The 27,837-nt window shown below is 37.6% G+C and overlaps 1 protein-coding gene across 1 annotated transcript; it reads right to left on the bottom strand.

The window, feature by feature from the left end:
• Window positions 1-209: 209 nt before the first annotated feature.
• Window positions 210-27,595, bottom strand: rgs9b (regulator of G protein signaling 9b). The gene is made up of 19 exons (XM_066663195.1): window positions 27,518-27,595; window positions 23,145-23,241; window positions 20,250-20,300; window positions 17,798-17,904; window positions 17,651-17,702; window positions 17,406-17,464; window positions 17,185-17,261; window positions 15,983-16,064; window positions 15,497-15,559; window positions 13,768-13,797; window positions 12,917-12,978; window positions 12,161-12,274; window positions 11,332-11,447; window positions 8,875-8,962; window positions 8,126-8,264; window positions 7,943-8,025; window positions 7,027-7,150; window positions 2,428-2,846; window positions 210-857 (listed from the first exon to the last, which is right to left on the bottom strand). The coding sequence occupies exons 1-19, from the start codon at window positions 27,581-27,583 to the stop codon at window positions 701-703; spliced, it is 1,986 nt and encodes a 661-aa protein (XP_066519292.1). The 5' UTR covers window positions 27,584-27,595; the 3' UTR covers window positions 210-700.
• Window positions 27,596-27,837: the final 242 nt, after the last annotated feature.

Genomic DNA, 27,837 nt, shown 5'->3' with positions numbered 1-27,837 from the left:
CGAGTAGAACAGTGTTTTTGTTTGTTTGTTTGTTTTTCTTTAAATGGGCAATTTTACCAGTGTTTGGGGATCTGTAAAAGACTGAAGATGCAAGCCTTACTGACCATACCGTGAACTGTAGTTTTGGAGAGCTTCTTGGAGAGGCGATTCATTTTTGTAATATTTTATTGAGGCACTTCCACAAGTCATAGTATGAGCAATAACCACATTCGCAATCTGCAGTGAACTGTAAACTGATTTAAAGGTAATAAATTCAGATAGTAAATATTCCCATATACTGTTCTACTGTCTTCGCGGTGATACAACTATGAAAATATTGAGAATATCTCAGAGGTTTACATTAATGCATCTTCAAGAGATATAAAATGATGAAGGTATCAAGTACAAAATCTTTAGTTTTGCAGTACTAAACTAATTGACAAAAAGAACACTCCTCTAAAATAAGGCCTCCTCTTGCTATATCCACAGATCAAACAGGTAGATAAACAGTTATAAACTCCCACAACCATGTTACAACTGAGTTGTTCCACCAGCTACTAGAACATGTAGGCACTAATTAAAAGCTATCAGAAATACAGACAGTTAGGTTTGAGATGTTACTTCAATTGTCGACCCCTTGTATTAACCACCTATGGCTGGGTGGTAATGATGGTGAAGACATGGCACACATGTATCTCTTCTTCTCTTTCTCTCTTTCCTTCTATCCTGCTCCATCATTTTTAGTGACTGTTTCCCATGGGCAGATGATTTCTTTTACTCCCCCTCTTGCTGCTCCAGGACTCTCCTCCTCCTCATCTTCAGAGTCAATGGGGTAGATCCGGCATTCAGGAGGGATGTCCACTTTGATTTGGAAAAAGCTGGAGAAGAAATGACAGCAGTTTATAAGATTGCAGAGACATAAAAAAGCAAAATGACTGATTAATGACTCAATTAATTATGTAATTATTTATGAATAATAATAATATAAATGCTGTTTGCTTTTCAGCAGATTAACTCCTCAGTCTCCATGCTTATTTTTCAATTATTCGTTTAAGGCCTATTTTTAACTTCTAAGGGTTGACAATATTAAATATAAAATCAGGATATTTCAAGGCATCATTTCATGATGAATTGTATAGTTTTCAATACAGGGTGGGCCATTTATATGGAGACACCTTAATAAAATGGGAATGTTTGGTGATATTAACTTCCTGTTTGTAGCACTTTAGTATATGGGAGGGGGAAAACTTTTACAACCCATTGTGTTGTATTGTCAATGCAACCCTCTTCTCCCACTCTTCACACACTGATAGCAACACTGCAGGAGAAATGCTAGCACAAACTTCCAGTATTCGTGGTTTCAGGTGCTGCATATCTTGATGGTATGGTGTGGTATATCGGGGTGTGGGTCCATTCTTCATCAATGGAAGCCTCAAGGCCACTTGATATGTGAAATTGCTACATGATGATGTGTTTCTCTCTTTATGCACTGAAGCTGGCACGTTCCATGAGTTTTTCCAGTAAGATGGTGCACCACCACATTATGGGTGTCAGGTCCGATAATGATGAACAGGTTCCTGGAAAGTGGATTGGTCATTGTGGGAGAGTTGAATGGCCCCCAAGGTCTCCCAATCTGACCCCCTTAGACTTTAGAATACTGTGAGCCTGTGCTAGCATTTCTCCTGCGGTGTTGCTATCTGTGTGTGAAGAGTGGGAGAAGAGGGTTGCATTGACAATCCAACACAATGGGCACTTTGAACACATTTTATAAATGGTCAGAAACTTGTAAATAACTCATGAAAGAATAAAGTTACGTTAAAACCAAGCACATCATTGTTTTTCTTGTGAAATTCCCAATAAGTCCCAATTTAAAAATGTATAATTATAACCATATAAGGTACAATTATTTTCCTTAACTAAAAGTCCAAAACTTACAGCAAAAGTCACCACCACAGTGAATAACAGTTTCACATTCCATTTGCAAAACTGCAACAATTTGTATCTTCAGTTCTCAAATGATTAAAAAGTGTTATCACAAGGAAATAAAATCTTTTTGGAGTGTATCACACGTATAAAATTCTAAATGTGTTGTTTTTAATACAAATTTGACTTAATGTCCCAAATTTCCAGAAATTAGGTTTGTAAAAACTGTTTAAAACCTAATAATTGAAATGAACCTCAGTTTATGGAGGCACTATAATATTCACACACTGTCTATCATGTGGAATAAACGCAGTAGTTATTCAAAATGTTGTTGATATCCACAATATTCTCAGAAAGATGAATTTTCACATTCTCAACTACCCTTAAGGAGAGGTAGTTAAAGTAGTACAGTTTAGCACAATTAACATAATTGATTTTTTAAATGGTGAAGGATTTAAGGGGTTAAACAAAGGCTTCAGAGTAGATTGTATATGTATGTATCTATGTGCTGTGTGTCTCACTAACTTTGCAATCCTCTTAGGCTGTGGTTGTGGGAGAGGTTCTCCGAGGGGCTGTACTCTCCCTCCTCCTGCTGTAACAGCACATTTGGGAGAGAGACTGGCAAAAACAGATGGTGTATTGCAGCCTCTACGAAGCAGACGGCTCAGAGACAGAGCCACACGGGACCTGGCTGCAGGAGGCTGAGTCTCCTCAGAGCCACATGCCTCAGCACACTCAGCTATGGAGGGGAAATGGGACGAGGCTGGACCGCCACTGTCGAACCTCCTCTCTGAAGCAGGGGTGCTGTCAATGGCCACACTGATGGGAGAGGGACACGCAGCACTGTTGGGAAGTGTCATTAACCCCGGAGATGCTGTGGCCTGGTTCTCACAAATTCCTGTATAAACGGCCAGGTGGGGCACAGGGGCTGTGTACCTGCACAGCTGAGGACAGAAAAGTTTCTGTTATATAGCAAAACAATATATACATACCTATTATTGTGTCTGTTTAACATAGTGATTAACACCAATGCTCTCCACATGGAAACGGTCACTCACTACACTCACTGTCAAAACAAATCACATCAAAGACCAATATTTAAATAGCACTTTTTACAAAATGTTTAAAGTAGCATTCTCTCTCTCTCTCTGTCTATTATAATAAGGGAGCACTTTATAATTCTATAATTAATTTAGCAGCACTGCTGTGTCTGATCCATTAATTTCAGCACAGCACATGCTAACACAGCACCAAGACATCAGTGTCACTGCAGCACTGAGAATGATCCATCACACAAATCATACCTACTGGTCCTGTGGAGGTCCTGACCACTGAAAAACAAGGTGATAGTGGGCAAACAATGTATGCACATCAACAGATTGACTACACTCTATAACTGTAGAACAACAAAGTGCTCCGTTATGGTCAGTGTTGTATTATATAGAAACATGGCAGTTTATATATGTTAAGGTTGACTGATATATGTAAATGTTAAAAAAACAAAAAAAAACAAACAAAAGCAATCCAAGGGCTCATGTAAGGCAATAAAAGCAGGGCCACAAAAACAAGAAAAAAATAAATATATAAATAATGATTTATTGATTTTTAAAACTTTTTGGTCACTGAATATTTCCATATATGTTATTTCACCATTATGGGTCAGGTTTAGTATTAAGCTATGTTTTTTTTACTGAATTTAAGGTTTAACTTCATGGTTGGATTAGTAGAATCTTTTAAATTCAAATTATAGCTGCAATATCAAACATTGTGGGATTTGGAGACCTCTCTGGTGGAAATGTGGAAATGTATACAACATGTAGAATGTTCTGTATCATGGGTTGTGCTTTGAACCCTTTTTTGAGCAGATGAATCTGGTGATTTTGGATGAATCTGATGATTGTAGATCATTGAACAGGTTTTCTAAAGAGAACTCAGTCAAGACATTGTTAATTATAGGTTTTGGAAAATTTACCATTCGCCTTTTAGTGTTATCTTTATCAGTATAATACTGATTTTGCCTTTGAGATGTTCTCAAGTACTCACAACATTAACAATGTTTTACATTCACTGTCCAATTACAGATATTCATTCATTCATTCATTATCTGTAACCGCTTATCCAATTCAGGGTCGCGGTGGGTCCAGAGCCTACCTGGAATCATTGGGCGCAAGGCAGGAATACACCCTGGAGGGGGCGCCAGTCCTACACACACACACACACTTTTGAGTCGCCAATCCACCTACTTTTTTGACTGTGGGAGGAAACCGGGGGACCCGGAGGAAACCCACGCGGACACGGGGAGAACACACCAACTCCTCACAGACAGTCACCCGGAGCGGGAATCGAACCCACAATCTCCAGGTCCCTGGAGCTGTGTGGCTGCGCCACCGTGCCACCCCAATTACAGATATGTATCTCCCAAATAGTAACTTTACAGGAGATGGAAAAAAAACTTTTAACTTTCAGAAGTTAGTGTAAAAAGATTTTATTCCAAATAATTCTGGAGAATTCAAAATTTTATGATTCATCATAAAATTTTCAGATGGACAGCTGCTGTGTTTAAATAATGTAGTAAACTAAAAATCGCAAAAATGGAGATACATGGTTTAATTGGACACCAATGAGATATCACTGGGCACAAGACATAAACACAACCTATAGGGGGCACCAGCCTTTCGCAGGGTGACAAACACTCATACACTTACACCTATGGACATAGTATAGACATTTTGAGTAGCCAATCCACCTACGCACTTGTGTTTTTGTGTGGGTGGCAACTGGAGCACCAGGATGAAACCTACACGGACACGAGGAGGACACACCACAGACTGTCACCTGGAGCGGGGGACCCTGGAGCTGTGTGATAGCGACACTACCTGTTGTGTCACCATGATGCCCTATTTATTTACTTTTACACTCAAAACAATCAATGACTACACTGCACTATGAATGACAACAGACACGTGATATGACCACACTGGACATCTTAGTGTATATGCATGACTTTATTAGATGGATGACAAACTGTGTAACACAGCAAAAACAGACAATGGGATAGAAAAGAATAAAACAAACCAGAGAAGTGGACAGTGATTTCATGTTAATGGATTTTGATTGGTTGATGATTTTTTTTTTGTTTGATTCACACAACACGTGATTGACACAACATAACAGAATATGAGGAAACATTGTGAGCTCAAACACATACACAAAATTTTAACACAGTGAACGACAAAACACAAGAGACGTACAGCACATTCTGTTTAAGAATTCTAATAAAGAAGCCTTGTTGTTTATTGTATACTGCAGCATTTTGCAAAAAGAAGTATGTTTATACTTCTCTAAACTTCGCTTTGCCTGGTAACCTAAGGCTTATGAGCATCTGCTCCAGAGCATTCTATGTCATTTCATGTTTTTATATGAAGATTATACAAAAAATGGGCGCCGTTGAGACAATTGATTACTCTATATATAAGGGATGTCTATAGGATGTGAATGTGTCAAATATACTGTGTTTAAAATCACTAATAACCAGTGGCGATTGCTCTAAGACTGCAAGGGAAGCTCAGCTTCCCCTAAAATGTACAAAAATAAGTGATCAAATATATGCTGTTGTGTGTGCATGTCATTGAATAAATATGCACTACAACGATTAACTTTTGTTCAGAATCAGCTTCTTATCACTGGTAGAGACGCGGCATTCCTATCAATCATTCCCGCAGCTCCACAGTGCTGTAAACATAGCGCGAAACGAGACGAGTGATTGGATAAACCCTGGGCTTTGTCCCGCCCATCGGACGCTCAGCGTCTCTGAGGGTCTATGGGGCAGTGGGCAGGCCTCGGCTGGCCCGGACGCTTAGCTTCTGCATGATGATTGGATGATCTGTCTGAGGCTGAATCCCTTTTTGATTGGCAGCGAAATTAGCGAATCAGCGATTCTTTGGTGTAAAGATCCGTGGGAGCACAGGCGGACACACTTCACATGGGCCAAGGCCGTTTAAGCAGCCGAGCTCTGCTGGCCATTGAGAGGACACTAGTCAAGTCCCTGGAAAAGACGCCTTGTTGGTACGACAGGGTCACAGATCATTTTCTTAAAAAGGAACTGAGGGTAGAATTTACGTATAAATAAGCCGACATATTTTATGATGTAGGCAGAAATTGAGCTTCCCCTCTTTGAAAGACCAGCATCCGCCACTGCTAATAACTTTAAAATATTTATGTTATATACTTTATTATACAAAACCTCAGCATTGTTGCAAAAGGGCTCTAAAGTTTTCAAGTTAGCTTGGACTGAAATTGTGGGGGGCGGGGTGTTGTAGCAAGTTTCTGTCAACATTGTGCGGGGGTTGGAGGGGTTTCCTGTATGGGGTGGAGGGACAGGTTCTGATAGGTCACTTATTCAAGACAGCTGTAGGAGCACAGGGTAGGATCAATTTCTGTGTGGCGAAGTTACTAATTTCTTAGTGTGAGAAATGTCATGTGTGGCATGTGAGCATGTGAACTTGCTGAAATGTGTGTAAGAGCCCTGGTTTCAAATTAGTGGAAGAATTGGAATTGGGCAATTGTGAGTTTTCCTGACTGTGCTAATAAGCAACCCTGTGCTGGACACTGGTCTACCTCTGTAACATGATTAAACTATAGGTTTTTCTGGATGAGTGTCTGCCAAAAACTATACATTTAAATGTTATTCTGATGTAATAACTGGATTCTGTGTTCATGTTACCTATGTCTATTATTGTAAGCAAAAATACATCACTATGCTTTCCATTAATTTGCACTTTAAGCATTTCTGTGACATTTCAAACTGGATATGCATGCATTTTCTGCTGGTATCAGTTCAATAACAGTTCTATAAATTAGATTCTCTCACTGTGGGTGGTGCAGCATTTTAATGCCACTGCTCCCCACACACAGGCTAGGGTTCAATGCTTGACTTGGACAAGCACAATATGCTACACCGGTAATTCCTTGGGCAAGACACTACTTTCACCTACTGCTGTAATAAAATTAAATTGTATATCACATGCTCTGACTGTAATTACGACCAGGCTGTCATTATACACACAAGGTTATTATCTAAGTCTTGTATTCAGTTCCCTTTTTCTGCGCAAGATTGCTCATAACCTGTGTAATGTCCACAGGGCCACTGGCCGCCAGTTTAGCCTTCTGTTCCTCTTCCTGCTGCCTCAGGATGATAGGGCTCAGACTGGGCCTACGCTTTTTAGCATTCTGCTCCAGCTGGGCATCACTGAAAGGGAGTAAAATGTTATGGGTGCGTTATGACATTTGTGTGTTGGCAAGCATTGTGCACAAGCTGGGCTTTTACAGACACAAACTGACCACATTATTGCTTAATTGAACATTAAAGTGTTAATTGATTAATTTTTATTAGTTAATATCTATTACACAGGTTCAAGACATGTGTTAATTTTAAATATAACACAATGAATGGTCTTAATACTTGAATGTGAAAGTGAAAAGGCAGAAAAGTGGTAATTATGAAAATTTTTATTTCCATAAAATGGAAATGTATCAGCCAAAGATTCACATTGTAATGTTGTAATCCCTGAATGAAGTCGTTTAGGCTCCCTAGAGCAGGTTTCCCACAGGGGGGCAGCCATATTTAAAATAGGTTTGGAACAGAATTTCTGATACGTCTAAACCACTAGGTGTCAGTATAATGGCTCTTTCATAACTTAAAGGAGAGTTATTGCAGTAATCGACCGACTGTGTTTTAACTGTATATCACTGGTTCCCAAATTTTTCTGCAGTGCCCCACTTTTGTAGAAAAGAGTTTTTGGGACTTGCTGCGCACCACCCACCCCTGCAATACCTCCATGTCACCCCCAACCTCCCACCCCACCCCAAGAGGTGCACTCATCTCTTTGGGAACTACTGCTGTATAAAACAATACATTTGGGCTTTCTTCACGCTCATGTAAGGGGTGTATTGATGTTCATAATGGACTTATACGGCTTCAATTATTTAAGACAAATCATATTAAATTTTACTATGTAATGCATGGTTTTGTGTTACTGACCTGAATCTGTGTGGTTCAGGAGCAACTGCTTTTTTCTGTGTTTCCTTAAACACTGGGGATTTCAGATATCGTCCATATGAATCCTTAATGAAGAGTAAGGCTAATGTAAGCTTCATGGCAGTAGAAGCGACCAGAATGAATAAAGGCAGAAAGCTGAGACTGGACTCAAGGGAAATGGCTGACCTTTTTCATCAGCATGTAGATGTGGGTCTGTGCAGCATCTAAAACATAGCGATGAGGGTGAGACAGCCCCTTCACTGTGATTTCCATGGTCTTTCCATCAATGTTGATCCAGCGAGGGGCTCCACGAGCCAAGAAAGTTCTACAACATAAAGTTATATTAATTAATGAATAAATGAATGAATAAATGTAATAAAATGGTCATTTTCAGGGTGCTGTCATTGCTTATTTTTTTCCTGATGTGTTTATGTAGTTACATGTTTACTTTATGGTTCAGTATGATCCGATGAATATGTTGAATATGTCCGATGAATACCGATGAGTATGTTGCTCTTGCATTCAATCAGAAATAATAATACAACAACAAAAACAGTGCCTTGGACAATATAGAAAGCCATTATTTTGCCCTTGCACAACAGGAATATGCAGGTGCTCTGATTTCAACCAGGGGGAAAATATGCAAATAATTTTTCAGATGTTGGCCACTAAGGGCCTGCGGAAAAAAATTATTCAGTGTTAATTCTAAATGAGAATTCACTTGTGCTTCACTTCTGACTAAAAATCCAGAGATCAGCAGATTAGGAAAACTGAAATCAAGTCTTACCAAATTAATGGAAGCCATAATTATTTATGGCTTTTTATTACAGACTTTTAAACACAGGCATTTAAAACAACAAAATGAAATATTAACCAGAGTATCATATTAAAATTAAACAGCAGTTTATAGAACAAATAAGATGTGTTAATTTTACTTATAGATTTGTTGAGCTTTTTCTTGTATTGTCGCTGCAGTGCCCCATTTCAGATCTTCACATGCCTCCCAAAATGCAAGGTTCTCACCTGGTCATCAACAAAAATCAAACCTGTCAGTTTCAGTTTCAAGATCTTTTTTGTTAATCAGCTACCAGTTTATAGTTAATTCAGTTAAGCCTAGAGCTGCATTTATTTCCAGTAGATTGCACTAACCTTGTCAAACCTTGTTAGTTTATTTGCTTTCAGCTGTTTGTGTGTTGTTGGTTCTATCTAGATTACCATGCTGAAAAATCTACAGTAAACTAAGATATGCTGCCCATAAAAATAAATCAAAGAATTACAGAATTAAGACTGCAAAACTGTTATACAAAAAGTATCAGTTTGTCAAATACTTAATGTATGTACATGTGTAATCTTATATACTGAACATGCATGCCTTAATGATAACACTATGACAGAAGAAAGTGATGTTTGTTCTTAAAATTGGAGATAAGGTGGCGATAACACTTTAAATTACAGCCCCCTAACTACTGGGTTAGTACAGAGTAAGTATGTGTTAAATAAGCTGTAAGATAAAATAAGTACTGAGTAAGTAAAGGGTATGATACTAGAAACATGTGGTTATTACTGAGTATCTTACATATATTTTACAAATAAGGAAGAAGAACACAAAAAACACCCATTTCATCATTAGTCAGCTATGTACATATAATGCCTTAATACATATAGGCAAAACAGTGTAAAATATCTCAGAAGTATGTGATGATGATTATTGTGGTAAATCACACGTCCTGAACCTAATGAGCACAAAGCACCATGAAACTCTGCTAGTGCCTGTAATGAAAGTATCTGACCATGTCTTTCTCTGTATGTGCATTGTAAATAATTTTAAAGGATGTGTAATTACATTCAGAACTACAGTCAATTAAAAATAGAAGCAGCATTCCCCTGCTCAAAAAACAGCATGACCAGCTCAAGTTTGTCATGCCAGTTTAGCTGGTTGACCAGCTTAAATCTTAACCATCTTAGGGTAAGGGTATTGGCGGCACAGTGGCTTAGTGGCTAGCACATTCGCCTCTCAGCGCTGGGATCTGGGTGGAGTTTCCATGTTCTCCCCATGTCTGCGTGGGTTTCCTCCAAAAACATGGAGGGTAGGTGAATTGACTTCTTTAATAAAAATGTTCTGGTGTGTGTGTGAGTGAATGAGTGTGTATGTGTGAGTGAATGTGTGTATGCCCAGATATGGATTGACGCTCTATTCTGTGTGAATTCCTAGTGCCCAATGGACCTCCAGGTGGACGGTCGTTCCTGGTCGAGAGTACGCTGTGCGCATTTGGCTGCCGCTTCTCGCCAGTGTGTGTGTGGATGGAGTGTTCTGAGTGTTCAGAGCAGTGTGGCTGGACTATGCTGATTGACCACAGTGACCAGGCTGGTTGACCAGCATGACCAGCAACATGACCAGCACCACCAAGCATTACCAAAATCAAATGCAACATATGCTATGCTGGTCAAGAGCTGGTTAACCGGCTAGCTTACCAGCATAGGGTATGTTTTGCCTAAATTACCAGTTTTCCAACCACCTTGACCATCAAAGACCAGCTCAAGACATCCAAAATCATCTACCAGCTAAAGCTGGTCTTATGCTGGGTCCTTATTTATAACACATGACAATAGAGTCATCTTACACCTTACCTAATAGGTACTTACAGCATGCCTTATTTGTAAAATGTTTGTAAGATACCAGTAATAACTACTATTTCATATCATACCCTTAATTATTTTATCTTACAGCTTACTTAACAGGTACTTACTCTGTACTAACCCAGTAATTAGCGGGCTGTAATTTAAAGTGTTACCAAGTTTGCTGCTTACAGGGTGTGGTGTCTCCAGCTTACTTTTGTATTGGCATTGATACAACTGTTGGGAATATGTATTGAGATTATAGGTGTCCAGGTGGCAGGTAAGATGTTGATGTGACCAGTTATTAATGAGTAGTTACTCTGATGTAGGCATAATTAGTAGGGTCTCCGGGAGTTATGTAAGACTCAGTAATTATTGTTCACTTAATGGTAAACTACCTTAATCATTCATTCACTATTACTTATTGAGTAGCTAATCAGTACTTTATGGTAGAAGCCAACCCCTAAAACTGAACTTTGAATGTATAGAAATGTTAAATGTGCATAACAATTGCAAAAAATGAAAACAAAGAGTTTTCTGCTTTATCTCCTTTTATCAGAACTTATTCATACTGTTACTTTTTGTTTATTTTTAGTTTATGATGAATTAGTTTAGTTTTCATGAAATATTCCAAAAGAAATGCTCCAAACTTACTGGGAATTAAATCTATTTACATAGACATCCATTAAAATTTAAGTTTTTTTTTTTACTTCTCCTGTAAAGTTACTATTTTGGAGATGTTTTTCTTTTGACAGCTGATTGAGCAGGTTACATACCACTAAATTCTTTCTTCAGGAAAAGTCGGAAATCAGCTCGTCCTCGAGAGTCAGACAGCAGCTCTCCAAAGCTGAAAGTCCAGCGTTCCACTCGCATTTTGGTGGGATTTTCAATACTACAAAATCAAAGCATAATCAATACTTGACAACAAAAGAGCTGCAACTTTAAAATCCACTCTATTTAGAGATAATGGTAATATTTAGAATCATAACTTCTATACAACTCAATTTAAATGATGAAACTTTTCTTTAGATTGGAGAATGTGTTGTGTTTGGTCCTGTATTTATCACCTTTTTTGAAATAGTGTTCATATTTTGCACTACAAAAATTGTTCTGTTGTTCAAATGTCCAGCTTTGGTGCTTTATAGAAACATTTCAAAAGGTGCTCTACAGAACCATACACAATACACTGTCAGAAAAACTGTCACTGTGGCGGTAGCTTTTGCAGTCACTGTGGTGATATTCTCAAGGGTACATTTTCAGTACCTTTAGTTAGGGAACATATTTGTACCATATTCTGTATTATTTGTAGATTTTTTTAATTGTGTTTATTTCATGCACCAAATTTAATCTCCAGGATGTAATCTTAAAAATATTCACCTCTCCTTCTGGTGAACAGAATGTAATGTGCCTTTAGGGACCACAACTGGACTTGCAAATTTAAAGGTACAGTTACAGTTTTAGGGAACATAATGTACATCTACCATCCCTTTTTTTCTGAGAGTGTACTCTTTACCTCAATTTGAAGAAATATTTAAACATACTAAATATTACATACAGACAACTTTTTTAAGAAGTGGAGAATTCTACCAGTAAAATGAGACTCACTTTGGCATGTTCAGCTGCCAGTATGTCACATCATCTGTTAACCAGGGGTTGCTGGGGAGGCATGGGTAAAGGAAGGGATCATGCTGCTTGTACGTTGTGGTGTACTTCACAAGCCTGTAATTGTAATAGCATAGTTATAGAAATAAGTTGTATTTAGAATGCACCTATTAATTTCACAATGGGGTGATTTCCCAAACAGGGATTTTGAATTGTGATTAAGTTTAACCCTGTCTGGTAAACCACCCCTATAGGTTTGCCTTTTATAATTAGTGAATTCAGCTACTCTATGGTGCGCCTATATTTGACACAGGTGTCCAATTTTGCATATACAGTTTGTATAATCTTTACAGAAAAAACTAAATAAAACGCGATGCTCTGGAGCAGCTGCACGAGAGACAGATCACTATGCTCAAAGGCTGTAGGGTGTTACTGAATGCCATCAAATCTTCGCAGGAATGTTCTATCATCTAGTCTACAGTATTTCCAGATTAGTTTAAAAATTAAATGCAAAGAGGTGCAAAATACCTATTAATACCATTAATTTCAGAAGAAAAATGTATACAGCTATTCCCAAACTGTGCTGGGTCTATAGTGTAAATATGAATTTAAATATAAATGAAATAACACAACACTAGAATTGACTAGCATATGCAGTTTGGTTCACCATTACATTGTGTATGTTAATTCAAAACAATTATCATTAATAACAGGTTAAAAAATATTTTCAAAATGTAAGGAAAATGTTATATGACATACGCTCCAATGGACACAGAGGACTTCACTCTAGGTCTCATGATGCACTGCTGAGTGAAGATGATCTGAACCAAAATAAAAATAAGATATATATTTAGTTTTCAAACATACACTGTAAGAACTAATATATTGGGACACATCCCCTAATCACTGAATTCAGGTGTTTCGTTCAGTCCAATTATCACAGGTGTATGAAATCATGCATCTAGCTAGTCTGTCTATACAAACATTCGTGAAAAAAAAGGGTCATTCTAAAAAGGTCACTGAATTTGAACATGGTACATGTCACGATTGCAAAAAGTCCGTTTGTGAAATTTCTTCCTTCCTACACTCTAAGACAAAATGTATGGTGCAGGTACAATACTGTCACTAAAGGTACAAACAGTGTAAATGTAACTTTAAAGGTACAACAGTGGTGTTAAAGTCCAGTTGTGTTCCCTAAAGGTGCATTACATTCTCTTCTCCAGAAGGAGAGGTGAATGTTTGTAATCTTTCATTACAGAACTGTGTAAAATATCAGAACACAGTAGAAATTCTGGAGATAAAATTGGGTGTACAAAATAAACACAATTTAAAAATGTACAATTAATACAGAATATAGTATAATTATGTTCCCTAACTGAAGTTACCGGAATATACCACCACATTGACAGTTTTTCTGACAATGTAGATATTCCATGATCCACAGTAAGTGGTATTACAGAAATGGAAATGTTTAGGAATCACAGCGATTTGTCCACACATTGGTCGAAAGGGTAAACAGAGTAGAGGCTGTTATCCATAACTGTTTCTGTAGGTGAAATGTGAAAATTCCCCAATATTTTTAGGGGACTATATCCAAGTCAACAACTTACTATTCTTCTGTAGTGGTCTGGTGTTATTTTCTGGAAAATAAGTTAAAAAAAGTAGTTAAAAACAATGGAGAAAGTGATATATATATATATATATATATATATATATATTCATTCATTCATTCATTCATTCATTGTCTGAAACCGCTTATCCAATTCAGGGTCGCGGTGGGTCCGGAGCCTACCCGGAATCACTGGGTGCAAGGCGGGAACACAACCTGGAAGACACTATGGACACTTTTGAGTTGCCAATCCACCTACCAATGTGTGTTTTTGGACTGTGGGAGAAAACCCATGCGGACACGAGGAGAACACATCAAACTCCTCACAGACTGTCACCCGAAGTGGAACTTGAACCCACAATCTGAAGGTTCGTGGAGATTTTTTTTAACAAATATATCAACTTTTTCTGGATTTTTCTGATGTTATATCCTGTGGGTGATGCTTGTTTTTATTAGTTTTTTATTTTTTCTTTTATTCTGAAGCTTTTCTTACAAAGCTGGTTTATTTCCACAAAATGCCAGACGAAATCTGCAAAACAAAAAAAGAGAGATGCATGGAAATCAGTCATAGCAAATATATAAAACACAATTGGATATACAGTAGTTTTCATGTTCAACATTTCAGTCATGAAATGTTGAAAAATATTTGTGTGTGCAGTAGGACACCACAAAATACATCAGATTAAAATAATTCTCCCGCTGCTCTAAGACTTATTTCTTAGACATGTATGAGATTTGCTGCTATAGCACTACATGATAATGTGTAAAATAAATAAGTTCAGTAGTTCATTAAGACAAAGATAAAAAATCTGTTTTTTTGTCCTTGAGTGAGCCATTTTATGTTCTATATAAAGAACTCCCAAAATGTGGAGCGCCATGGTCAGTAAAGTACAGCATTTCTGAAACATCCTGGACAGTAGATGTCAGTACAATGGTTGTTTTAATGTGTTGAAGAATCATACTTCTGAAAAAAATCTGATTTGTTCTTTAAAATCAAAACTTATAATAATAAAGATATTTGTATTTATTCTAATATTTCAGTTTGTCTGAGCAAATAATTACTACTATAATTATATTATAATGATTAATTATTATAAACATAATTTCTCAGGTACTTAAAAGATTTAAACGGTACATTATTCCTCAGATGACCTCATAATGTACTGAAAAGCACAAAGCCAAATCTTTACATTGTCCTGTAATTAACCTGCAAGTTGCATGACATCTAAGTTTAGCAAGCAACAGTGAGATTATCACACCACAAATCCTCTTGTATATAAGCTGATAGAGTAAATGTGTCCTTGACAGGCCCTGTGCTTTTGCTTCCCTCTGTATTAACAGCAGTCTCAGCAATTCCTTATACTGCAGACAATGTGTGCTTTGCATTTGTTAACACAGAAAACTAAACACAAAATATACAAAATCCTCAATTAATTTCTAGTGTTGAATTAACCCTTAGGAGGTGTAGCTATCAAATTGATTATACAGTTATGAGTAAAAAATACACTGACACAAAAACAGCAGATGTTGGTGTAATTTTATGGGAAATATTTCTCGTTCAATGACAATGTCATTTTGCAGAAAAATAAAACATCTTTAGAATTTGAGGCTGTGTTATAAGTCATAGGGTACATTTGTATGCAATTACATTCCATATATTTGAATAGTATAACTAACAGTAAAAACATAAGGTTAAAGTTCTCCTTAAAAAAACAAACTCACCATTTTACCTCCTCCTGGTTAGGATCTACCATTCGATCCAGTCCATACTCCATCCCACTGATAGCTCCTGGCTGTTTTGGGAATAGTGCAGGAAAGAAAAATAAACAGGGCCTTGTGTGCAGGTTATAATATGCTTGTCATATATGTTGTAGAGCAAAATATACATTTATTTCTTTCAGTAAAAACAATAAATTCTGGTAATGTTTTGCTATAAAATAAACATGAATTTCACAATATACAGAAAATTTACTGTAACAAAACAGCTTAGGGGCATGATCTATTCTTGATATGAGTATATAATACTGAATATTCCTGAGTTTTCTTAAACCCGTGAGTCAGCTCATGTAGCACTTAATAATCAGCATATAAACTCAATATAGTTAGATTGAGGGACAAAATTCCAAGAGCATTTGGGTTCCCAAGATTATACTTGGAAACTACATGTTGAAGTTTCTACAGATTAGCACTTGTCGACATAACACCTGCTTACTCACTGGTGGTCTGTGTACTACCCAGTAGGCTCTCTCTTGGCAGTCAAACACCACTCGATCTGGTTTCTTCCTCTCTTTCCCTGCCCTGTGTATAGAGTAAAATCACTATGAAATTCCATAAAGTTTTAGGTTGTCTTTATTTCAGTGCATATATTTTCAATAATTAAATCCAGTGCATCTATTTGGAAGGGCTAACTCTGTATGGTTAACATATATATACTGGAAAACAGATACCTGAACACTGCATGAAAAACAAACATATAAAACATAACCTATAATCTATAAAATATAGCGGGGAACACATTAGGGCTTTCTAGCCCTTCAGAAAAGGCTCTGGTTATTTCTAAAAATGAAAAGAATATCTTTAGAATATTTGTTTCATTTTTATTTGATGTGATGCCTTTTCTGCAGCTACTGAATAAATGCACTTGTTTCATTAAAGGGGACATATTATACCAGCTTTCCCACAATAAAAAACTGTTTCCTGGAAATTAAATGTCTGTAACATGCTTTGGTCAAAATACCACAAGGTTCAAAACTTGGCCTCGTTTTCCTCCTGTCTAAACCATCCTGTTCGGAATGGATTCAGCACCTGTTCCACTGAATGAGAATGAGCCACCGCTCAGTCTGGAGTCAAAGCCCAGGTCCAAATTTTTTGTTTTATTTAATGTTTAGTTCCACAGAATATTGATTAGAACTCAAATTAATGTGCAAAGGCACTGACATTTCATAATACACTCCTTTTAAGTTGCAGTTGAAATCTTACCTGAAAATACTCTACAAAGGACTATTACAAAGGACTATTATTTGACAAAATGTTCTCTATATCGCTTTTTGAATAAGAGAGGTAGCCAAATGAATGTGTTTTAGTCATTTCCTATCAAGTGAAAACAGTGGCAACCCAATGCTAGGGTTCTTTGCTTATAGCTGTAAGGTATATGCTAATGTGCTACAAAGTTCTGATAAAATCTAGAGTGTTTTTACAGGTACTCAAACAAATTAATATTATCCTAACAGTAGCTGACTTCAGGCCTAGCTCTAATAGTGAAAAATGAAGTGTTTTGAGTCATATAGGTGCATCATTACCACATAAATGTCTATGATTGTCATACAGCTTTCTATTTATTTACATATAGATTAATGACATTAAAAAGTGAATTCAAACGCTGTATTTTTAATACCTGGGACATATTTATCTCACTGACCTGTACTGTTCTTTGGCCTGCATCACAATGAAATCCCACTTGTGGTTCATCCATTTGTGAAGATTATTGTACTGCTCCTGAAATGAAAAAAAAAAATTCTTTATTAGTCTCTGTGCAAAGGGCTAGTGAGGTTGGATATCATAATAAACACTGCTTAGTAACAACATATAATGGGAGTTTATTTAGAGAGGTACATGTGAAAATGACTGCACAAGTGTTACCTGTTCATGCAGCTCTAACATTCCCTTTTTACGTATATTTCTCTTTGCCAGGTATATTGCTAAAAAATACAAAATAACCATGAGAATGTTTTTAGAATCATTAAATCAACTTCATTAATCAATGAATTTGACTGAACTGTTGTTACAGCAGCTTGTGAAAAGAGGGCATATTCACTTTATATCATATACAAGTTAAACAGAAGCTCAGAATTTGTAGGGGATGAATAAACAGAGTATTCACTGACCGTAATCTGTGTCCTCCACTGGCCACTGCTGGGCCGGCCAGAAATATGGTGTCTATGAAAAATTCATTATTATCAATATTAAAAATAATTGTGTTATTTCAATGTTCATATGTTATATACATTCTGAGACGTGTCCAGTTGCTGTACCTGAAATCGATACAGTGAAGTGTCAGGTTTGAGGACGAGTCTTTTATGATCCTGTAGTGGGTAAATATATCCAAAGGCTACCATCATGGTTCCCATGGTTCGGGCCTCTACAATCCAATACGGAAGAAAAATGATTTCAAAATACCAATAAAAATGTTCATTAAATTCAGTTCAGCAGCATCATACCACAGAACAATATCATTCATTCATTCATTATCTGTAACCGCTTATCCAGTTCAGGGTCACGGTGGGTCCAGAGCCTACCTGGAATCATTGGGCGCAAGGAGGGAATACACCCTGGAGGGGGCGCCAGTCCTTCACAGGGCAACACACACTTTAGAATCGCCAATCCACCTACCAACGTGTGTTTTTGGACTGGAAGAAACCCACGCGGACATGGGGAGAACACACCAACTCCTCACAGACAGTCACCCGGAGCGGGAACCGAACCCACAACCTCCAGGCCCCTGGAGCTGTGTGACTGTGACACTACCTGCTGCGCCACCGTGCCGCCCCAGAACAATATCAGCAAACTCCATTTGTTTTACTTGTGTGCTTCACACTACATCTGGGCTCTTTCTGAGCAACAAAAATCTTCTTCAGAACACACGGTCCTGCTGTATCACTCTGAGCACTGGAGGCCCTAGGGCTGTGTACTGAGACCCCTGCTGTATACCCTGCTCACCCACAGCTGTGCTGCCAAACTTCACAGCAAATATATCATCAAGTTTCCTGATGATACAACTGTTAAGAGAGAGCTTACAAAGAGGAGGTGAGACAGATGTAAGGAGATCAGTCTCTCTTTGAACATAAACAGGATAAAAGATTTGAGGACTTCAGGAGGACAGGTGCCACTCTCTTTTTGGTGATATCGACTGTACCCAGTTTCACTTGGGCTACACATAATGAATCAATTCTTCTAGTTCCTGAACAACTCCTTAGAAGTGTAAAAGGCACAAACACACATCCGTGTCCTAAGAAGAGGACCAACATTAAGACACCCATCCTCGTCTGCCTCTACAGGGCATCACAGATAGCATCCTGACCTGCAGCAACTGTCTGGTATGGAAAATGCTTCAGTTCATACGCTGCCAAGGATGAAGATTGTCTAGTGCCTCTCTAGGTCACATTTTCATGGTTAAGACCATTAAGGTCATCTCCACCAAACAGTATAAAAGGAGTGCAGCATCAAGAAGAATTCTTCTTACCCTCATACAAACTGTTTACACTCCTCCCATATGAACAAAGGCTACAAAGCATCAAAGCCAAGTCTTCCACTGCAGAACTCATCTACCTAATGAACATTCAACACTCAGCTTAATCTTTTAACTTAGTCCTTATCCTTTGCACCATTACACATAATGAAAACACTGCACTTATTCATGTGCCTGGCATTTGAATCACTTTTATGTAGCTAAGGACAATTTCAACTATCAGGGTACTTATATAACACACAACAGCCATCACATGCTGCTGTAGACCTACATCTGTATTTCTTTCTTATAGTCTTGTTTTTAAATACTTGTGCTCAGTATTTAGTGCAGCAGGTAGTGTCGCAGTCAAACAGCTCCAGGGTGCTGGAAGGTGTGGGTTCAAATCCTGTTATGGGTGAATGTGAAGAGTTTGGTGTGTTCTCCCCATGTCTGCGTGGGTTTCCTCCAGGTGCTCTAGTTTCCACCAAAAACATACGCTGGTAGGTGGATTGGCAACTCAAAAGCTGTACATAGGTGTGAGTGAATGTGTGAGTGTGTGTCGCCCTGTGAAGGTCTGGCGTCCCCTGCAGGGTGTGTTCCTTCCTTGCGCCCAGATTCCGGGCTCCGGACCCACCGCAGCCCTGAACTGGATAAGCGCTTGTCTTCGGTTATTCTGTTGGTTGTCTATTGTCTGCTGTGCTTCTATATTACATATAGAAGAATGACAATAAATTTGACTTTCACTTTGACTATTGCTGCCTTTAAGTCATGTAGTAAATATTATAATTAAAATGAGCACATGAACATCCCAACAATGTCTTTATTTACTGTTGGAATATTCCGTTTTTTTGATGAATCTTAACATTCCAAGCTGGGGTTGGTGGGGGGTGTCAGTTAAAAAGGTCATTGTGCCAAAACACAGAAAAGAGGAAAACTGTCGCGAAAGTGGTGGGGTTGTAAATGAGTAGGACACCTCTCATACATTTTCATCTCCAGCCAATCACAGATACATTTCAGCTGTCAACCACTATTTCCAGTGTGTCATTTTTGCCCAAAAATGGCCACTTGAATGCATGCCATGCCAAAAAACAAACAAATAAATGTTTGGATGGATCTACTGAGGATAATTTAGAGGGTTTTAACTGAACTATTCAGTATGATATTTTAAACCTCGGTAAAAATCAGCTGAATATTTCAAAATGAAGAACAGGGATACAAGGTTTTGTTATGCATATGTACCTACCTACTAGCTTACTTACCAGAGGCATCTACTTTGAAACGATTGGCAAGCCACTCAACTATATCTTCACCTGGAAGTGGGAGAGAAAAGTGGTTACACTTCTGAAATAAGGCTTTAGTGCAAAGAAAAGTAAGAACAACTCTCTTTAAGACACAGCCGTCATTGATGGAGCTGGATAAACTTAACACAGCGGGTGGGATGGTGGGCTTTAATTAGCTCCAGCTTACCTGCAGGGGCTACATATACCATTAGGTCTCACAGTGAACTCAGATGTGACACTTGACTGCCAGCCAATGAAAACAGCAGCTAAAAAAAAGCATGAATTCCCTTGTGTTCTGCTTATTTTATTTAAAAATGTCTTACTCCTGAGGAGGGCTAAGAGAAATTAAATGGAAACTGAACATATCAGGGCTTGTGAACTACCCATAGATAGGCCAATAAACATGGCCATTTAGAGGCAACAAAACACCCATGTGCTGTGAAGATTCATGCTTAAATCAACTGATATGTTTTTTTAAGCATTCAAGAGGTTTAAAACATGCTCTACTGAAACACTGAGCTGCAGAAAATAAAGGCAAATAAGCTGACAGGTAAAATAATAAGGAGTAAAACAAAAGTGAGAAAAGATTTTACAGATATTCGTCCTCATCGTATGTTCTCTTTCTGCAGTGTTAATCTTGCCCAAGGACTCCTAATGGTATAGCATTGGATTTCTCTTCAAGCTGGGATCCATATATAGCGAATTATACTAAATTTTCTCTTAAAAGGGCATACCACAAATATCTTACATTTTCTGCTAATTTTTTATTATTTAAGACACCAAGTCATTCACAGTGATTTGAAGTGAGATGCTGCGATCCATTTAGACTATTTGAGAATTTCTCAGTTGTGAAAGTAACCAAGCATCTAAGGACTGTAATGCCACAGATTCTTACAGCACATAAAGTATTCTGAATTAGTTACAAATACCAAAGGCCAAATGGGCTCTTTATGTTGATGACACAGAAAAAAAAGTTTTGTTTGTTCTTTCAAAGAATAAACATTGCATAATATACCTATAAAGAAGTTTCTAGAACCATCCAAGCCAAAAGCCATCAACCATTCAAATTATTTTTACTTTGAAAAGAGCTCAAAGCAAAATCATATCCAAATTCAGTAGCTAATTTAGCAATTCAGCTCAACTCTGCTCAGATTAAACTCAGTTCAGTTTTATTTACGTGGTACTTTCACTGATGTGGTCACAAACAGCTTCAGAGGATTTTGGGTCCCAGCAGGAAATGAGTGTTGCCAAGGTAACAGTGACAAAAAAAAGAAAGAAGAAAAAGAAAACACATTTAACAGCTGTTTCAGTTAGGCTCTTACATGGGACAGTGCTCACTACACTGTAACCAACTTGAATATAACAATTACAAATCACATTCCAGAACTGTACATTTGTTATGGATACAAGCATCTGCCAAATGTGCAAAAGGGCATTAGCTAAACATATAAGAGCTGTGGTAGTACCTATAGGGATGGTGTTTGCTGGTGTGTGGTCAGCAGGGGCACTTTTAATTGGAGCCTAATGAGCAGAAGCCTGCATGTATGAATCAGAGCAGCTTCTTTAGTGAGTCTGGTGGGTGGGCCTGCTGACCTGATCCACGTGATTTCATTAAATCATTCATCAACACATGGGGGGTCCACATCAGCTCAAGCACACAAACTATGCTAAAAATACATGTAATCGAATGATTAACCCCTTCAACCATAGCTCCATAGCACATTGCATAGTGAATAATGTGTAGTAGGAATGGACATTTGAATATTTTCTTTTTGCAATCTTTTTATAACATCACATGCTCAAATTATTTATTGATGGTTTAGTTTGCAGTTAAGTTGCAAATGTAAGGAATTGTATTGGATGATGTATACGGCTATTACTATCGAAGAGGTCGGATATGTATTAATAACATGAAGATTAGGTAACTCTGAACTGTTAAATATTTGCTTTTAAATTTACAGTTTACTACATTTCTAAACATACAGAAACAATAGGAATAATAAAAAAAAATCCCAAGCTATCTGCCGATAAGTTAAAAAAAAAACATTCACAAAATATAAAGAACGTATTAATTAATAAGTAATCTTTTTTTAAATATTTATTTGGGTCAAAGATTTCTAGTCTGATGTGTACTTTGAAAATGTTTTGAATACTGATTATTTTTGCCATAATGACACAGGTAAAATAACTCTTTTTGAACATCTTTAGCATCTGGTAGTTGTAGAGCAAGGAGGCTTAAAGAATATGGAGAGGAGGAAAGCTCTGCAACCCTGAAACCACACAGCTTGGAGGAGGGTGCCATGCAGCCAGCTGTTCTGAGGTTGTCATGGCAATAGATACTTCAGACCTAGACCTACATAAGAGGAATCTGATGCATGGACTGGCAATAATACCCAGCCCAGTTAAAGAGGAATCTTTCTGAGGAAATCACTGCATGTGTGGGAGGTTCTCAGCAATTTAGCTGATAGCCAGTGGGTGTCTCAGAATCAAAATCACTATACTTTGTCAAGTATAGTTACACATATATTTTACATTTGCATTTTATGCCACTGGGCAGAAGATCTTATCACAAACTTACTACATTATACACCTCCTATAAACTCTGATGCGTTCTAGGACATCTGTTGCAAATTATACATATCCCCATAATTTATTCTGATGCAGCTCTTCTCTTGTCTATTTGTTTCTTTTATTTGTTTTATTCTTTTATTGCCATATTTTAGATATAAACACACACATACACATACGGTAAAAATAAATACATAATACATACAAATATTTGTGTATAAAGATAAATAATAAATAAATATTGATATTACATTAAAGAAAACATGCGCACATAGTGGTGAAAAATATTTTGTCTTCTGATCTTACCTGTGATAGCATGAGGAATAGTGGTTATGACCAGCCTCTGCGTCTGAGATTTTACTCCAGCTTTGGGATCTTGCATCTCCAGCACCACAGCTTCCATCTGCCATTACAACAAATAAAACAAATGCTGGATGAAGGTAATTTCCTCACTATTTACTTGTAAAAGCATATTTCCAATTCACCACTATGTTAACAATCTTTTACATTTCTAGCATACATAACATACTACCTGTAATACTAATGAGCTTTTCTGTACTGACTAAAAGAAATCATATTAACTCAAGATTTAATTATAAGAGTATTCAATGGCCAGATGCTTCTGCCCAAGTCTTTTTCTGTGCTGATTATAGTAAATGGTAGTAAATCATGATGTTAATTTTGTCAAATATTTGTATTTGAAGGAATCAACTTGTCAATTAAAAAAATATTTTTATTTAAATTAAAAATTAGCATTTCTTTTGGTCTATTTTTAAATGTCCATTTTGCACAAAATGTGAAGGGATACTTGAAGTCTGAAAATAATGCAAATAGGACACTACACCTGAAGGAATGCTATGCTCAAATTTGATGTAAACTCCCATGCCGTTTTATCATAATAATTTGATACAAGCTTCCATTTTCACAACAACCCCATTTCATAAGTGGATAATTTTGTTACACCATAATCTAATTTTCCTGTAAATGATAGAATGATGTTTCATGTTCGGTTTGGTTATGCCCAAAAAAAAAAGTAAAGAAAAAGAAAAATATATATATGTTGTTTTTGTTTTGGGCACACATTAGTCAGCAGAAAGTCGTGGTAACTCTCTAATAGTTTTGCTGTCATGCAGTTCCAGATTCTCAGTCCTGGGTTTATCCATCACTTTAGGTCACTGTCTTTGGTGTGTTCTCCCCATGCCTGCACTGGTTTACTTTGGGTGCTCCTGTTTCCTTACACAGTCCAAAATGCATATTGGAAGGTGGATCAGCTGGGCAAATGTGTTGACTGGTGTTGGTGTGAGTGTGGGTGACTGGATGTGATGTGATGGACATCTGACTTGTCATCAGCTGTTTTCTATCATTTGTTTACATCTAGAAGCTCTGCATCTTTTAAGTTGAGTTTTTTAGGTAAACAACAAGTGTTGGTTGTATGTGGTTGAACTTGTCTGTAGGATTTTGTTTACTGTTTGATCTACCACAGAAACTCATCCCGAATTTAGAGTCAGTTCCACCTTAAATAATTGGAAAATGTAAAAATAAGTCAATATTTTCCACCTATGGAGCAAGAATAGCACAATAGCCTTATCTTGTTTCATGATTTTGAACATATGGAAATCTCTTGGCCATTTCTGACAGAGACATATCTGACAGAGACAATTTTTTTTACCGACTTTAGGGTTTTGTAAACAAATCAGACCTGTTTCCAGGGCACAAACAGACAGGATTACTAACAAATAGTGAGAAAAAAAATCTGTTTTTTTTTTAAATATATTTTTTGGTTAAAATCATGAATCAATGTTTTGTTGATTTTACCTGTCAGTGGTTTTAATGTTGTGGCAGATAGTTATACTATTTATGAATCCTTTAATACTGTAGCACTATGTTGAATTAGCTGAATTTTCTTATTTGTTAATTTGTATAAACAATCATGTAGTATAGATTGAGCTGAAACCCATTTCTGCAATGAGTTACTGTTCTAAAGGAGAGTGAGTCTGACCTATTTTTGACTTTAAACGTCTCACATTTTATGTTCATGTCCTGGCCAAATATGGCTTCATAATAAACAAACAAAATGAGACAAAACTCAGAAGAGTTCCTTTTTCACTGGTCATCCAGTCATTAATCTGCTGTAATGTCAGTAGTATGCAATGTTCAAACATGAATTGCAGCTATCCCTGCTGCTCTCTCGTGCTGTTTAATGGTGTGATGGGTGTTTGGCTAACCTCTTTGAAAATCACCCGTGATTGATTGGTTACTCTTTTGGGCTGTTTGAAGCTGCGTCTTCCTTTGTCGGTGTCTCTGGCTTTTGAAGGCTGTTTGGGGAATCATGCAGGCTCTTCTGGATCAGAGTCAGCTCTTACCCCAGTGATGGGGCTATTACCATCCCAATGCTGACTCAATGTCAGGTTTAAATTGCACCAATTGAAGCCAGGCTAATGCTCCCTCAGCAAACACCCAATGCAATATATTAACAGACCTGAGGCAGCTGATAAAGCTGGACTAATAGCTTTAAGCACACACTCGCCTTACATTGGATGTTGTAATCAGTCGTAACAAACAAGCTAACAGAATGAACATGTAAACAATATGAACATGTACGAGATTTGTTCCTAAATGTTGTTGTACAATTATGACAAATGTCAGAACACACTGTTTTTAACTCTACCACTAACCCGGATTAGTAGATTCAACACTAGTTTCAAAAGTATATTCAAGTACAAGCCAATTCAACAAATGAGTCTTAGGCTCGCAGTGTTCTAAATGAGGGCCCTATCATCAAGTGATTGTCTTTTTGGTTCCTGGTGATGTTTTGGCCTGTTCTGGTGTGATCCTCTTCTGCAGTAATAACTGCAGCCTAATGTTTCCAGTAACTGTTGATCAGTCCTGCACATCGACTTGGAAGATTAGCCCATTTCTCTGTACAGAACAGCTTCAGCTCTGTTATGTTGGTGGGTTTCCTCCCATTAACTGCTCACTCAGGTCCTTCCACAACATTTCTATTGGATTAAGAGCTGGACTTTGATTTGTCTCTTCCAAAACATTAACTATTTGGTTAAACAGCTTGTGTGCTTAGGCTCATTGTCTCACTGCATGACCCACATTTTGTTGTGATTCAGTTCACATACAGATGTTCTGATATTTTCCTTTATCATTCGGGATGGTAATTCAAATTTCACTGATCCACTGATAAAGGCAAAATGTCCTGGCCCAGATGCAGCAAAACAGGTCCAAACCATGACACTACTACCACCGTGTTTCACAGATGGGATAAGGTTCTTATGTTGGAATGCACTGTTTTTCTTTCTCCAGACATTATTCTCATATAAACCAAAAAGTTCTGTTTAATGTCTGATGATTTCATCCATTCAAACCTGTTTCCACTAGCTTTCTTATTTGTCTGTGTGCTGTATAGCAAAGTGCATATAGGCAGCAAAGTTCTTTAAATACAGAAGTAGCTTTCTACTTGTAATGCTGCCATGTGTACTATTGTTATTTATTGTTCTCCTGATGGGAAACATGAATATTAACATTAGCCAATTTGAGAGAGTCCTGGGTTCCTTTGTGACCTTGAAGGCTTGCTCTTGAAATTATTTTGTTGGTCAGCCAAGACAATTGTTCTCTTGGAGAGGTTAACAATGGCCTTGAATTTCTTTCTGTATACAGTCAGTCTTACTGCAGGTTGGAATTAAAACATTGTAGAGATGGATCTGCAATATTTTCCAGCTTGATGGGCATCAACAGCTCTTTTTCTGAAGTCTTCAAATTTTCCCTTGTTTGTGCCTTGATACACTTCCACAAATACTTGATTTGACAGACTTTGATAGGTCCCAGTTCTTCAAAACAAGGCATCAGCTCTCTCCTCTGTCATCCCATTAAGATCTGACTCTATTTTTTACCTTAACTTTAATTGCTAATAGTAAAGGCTTACATGTTCATGCCACTTAAACTTTTATCTGTAAAATTGGATCATTTTCAGCAATAAATACATTATGGAGTATAATATTTTTGTCTTAATTGCTTAACTGGGTTCCCTTTACTTTTAGAACTTGTTGAAATTATGATGCATTTTAAGGTTATACTGATGCAGAAATTGGCTATACAAAAATTCTGAAGGGTGCACAAACATCCAAGCACCACTGCAAGAAATGAGAAAATCAAATAATAATAATAATAATAATAATAATAACAATAATAATAATAATAACCCCCCCCCCCCCAGGGTCCAGACATCAGTGAATGTACTTGGGATTATTTGGATCATGAGAAGAAGAAAAAGCAACCAACTACTAAGTCCGAACTTTGGAGGTATGGGGACATACCCCTACATAATCAGTAGACTGTGAGGGTCACCATGTATCTTGCTTATTTTAAACTGCTTCTTCTCATTTCATTACCTTATCCAAACAGTCCAAAGCAACAGTTCCTTGCAGACAGACCATGCAAATATTTAGGTTGATATCAGTTGCTAGAAAAGCATTAAGTCAGGTGTGTAACTACTGATCACGACTGTAGACATCTCAAGGAATCTCAAATGGGAGATTTTCCCCATGTTGCTCTTACAAGCAGTATGTCACATTTGACAGCATCAGGGGAAAACAACTGGAAGATAGCATGGTAAACAACAATACCTCTCAGATGGCGGTGTTTCACTCTCTCCATTCATACGTTCAACCCACCTTTTTCAGACAAGCCATCCGCGGTCTATAGCGCTGTCCGTGATCCCGCACGTTTCTGATGGTCATGTTTGGGGTCTGTGGTGGTCTCTGTGTTGTGATCAGCAGACAGCTGAGGACACAGAGCAGAGCTCGTCGAGCAGCAAGAATGAACAGAGTCCTAAGATACGTGTGGGAGTCTATTTCTAATCCTGTAATCTCTTATTGTTATTGATACACACACAGAGACGGTGCCGTCTCCACCAATCAGAGAACTCTCACATCCTGCAACAATGACACACACATCGCCGCGAGGGGGTGCCCTTTAACTGCTATCTGATCGA

This window comes from Hoplias malabaricus, chromosome 3 (assembly GCF_029633855.1).
Source record: "Hoplias malabaricus isolate fHopMal1 chromosome 3, fHopMal1.hap1, whole genome shotgun sequence".
In the NCBI taxonomy this organism is placed as follows: domain Eukaryota; kingdom Metazoa; phylum Chordata; class Actinopteri; order Characiformes; family Erythrinidae; genus Hoplias; species Hoplias malabaricus.
The sequence above is the reverse complement of the archived record's forward strand: the minus strand, read 5'-3'. Positions and strand labels throughout refer to the sequence as shown.

Coding starts and splice junctions, on each gene's coding strand:
- rgs9b (XM_066663195.1), bottom strand. CDS start 27,583: ATGACCATCAGAAACGTGCGGGATCACGGACAGCGCTATAGACCGCGG. Junction 16,065..17,184: donor CAGGCCAAAGAACAGTACAG/GTCAGTGAGATA, acceptor CTCTATACACAG/GGCAGGGAAAGAGAGGAAGA. Junction 2,847..7,026: donor GCCCTGTGGACATTACACAG/GTTATGAGCAAT, acceptor TTCTGTCCTCAG/CTGTGCAGGTACACAGCCCC.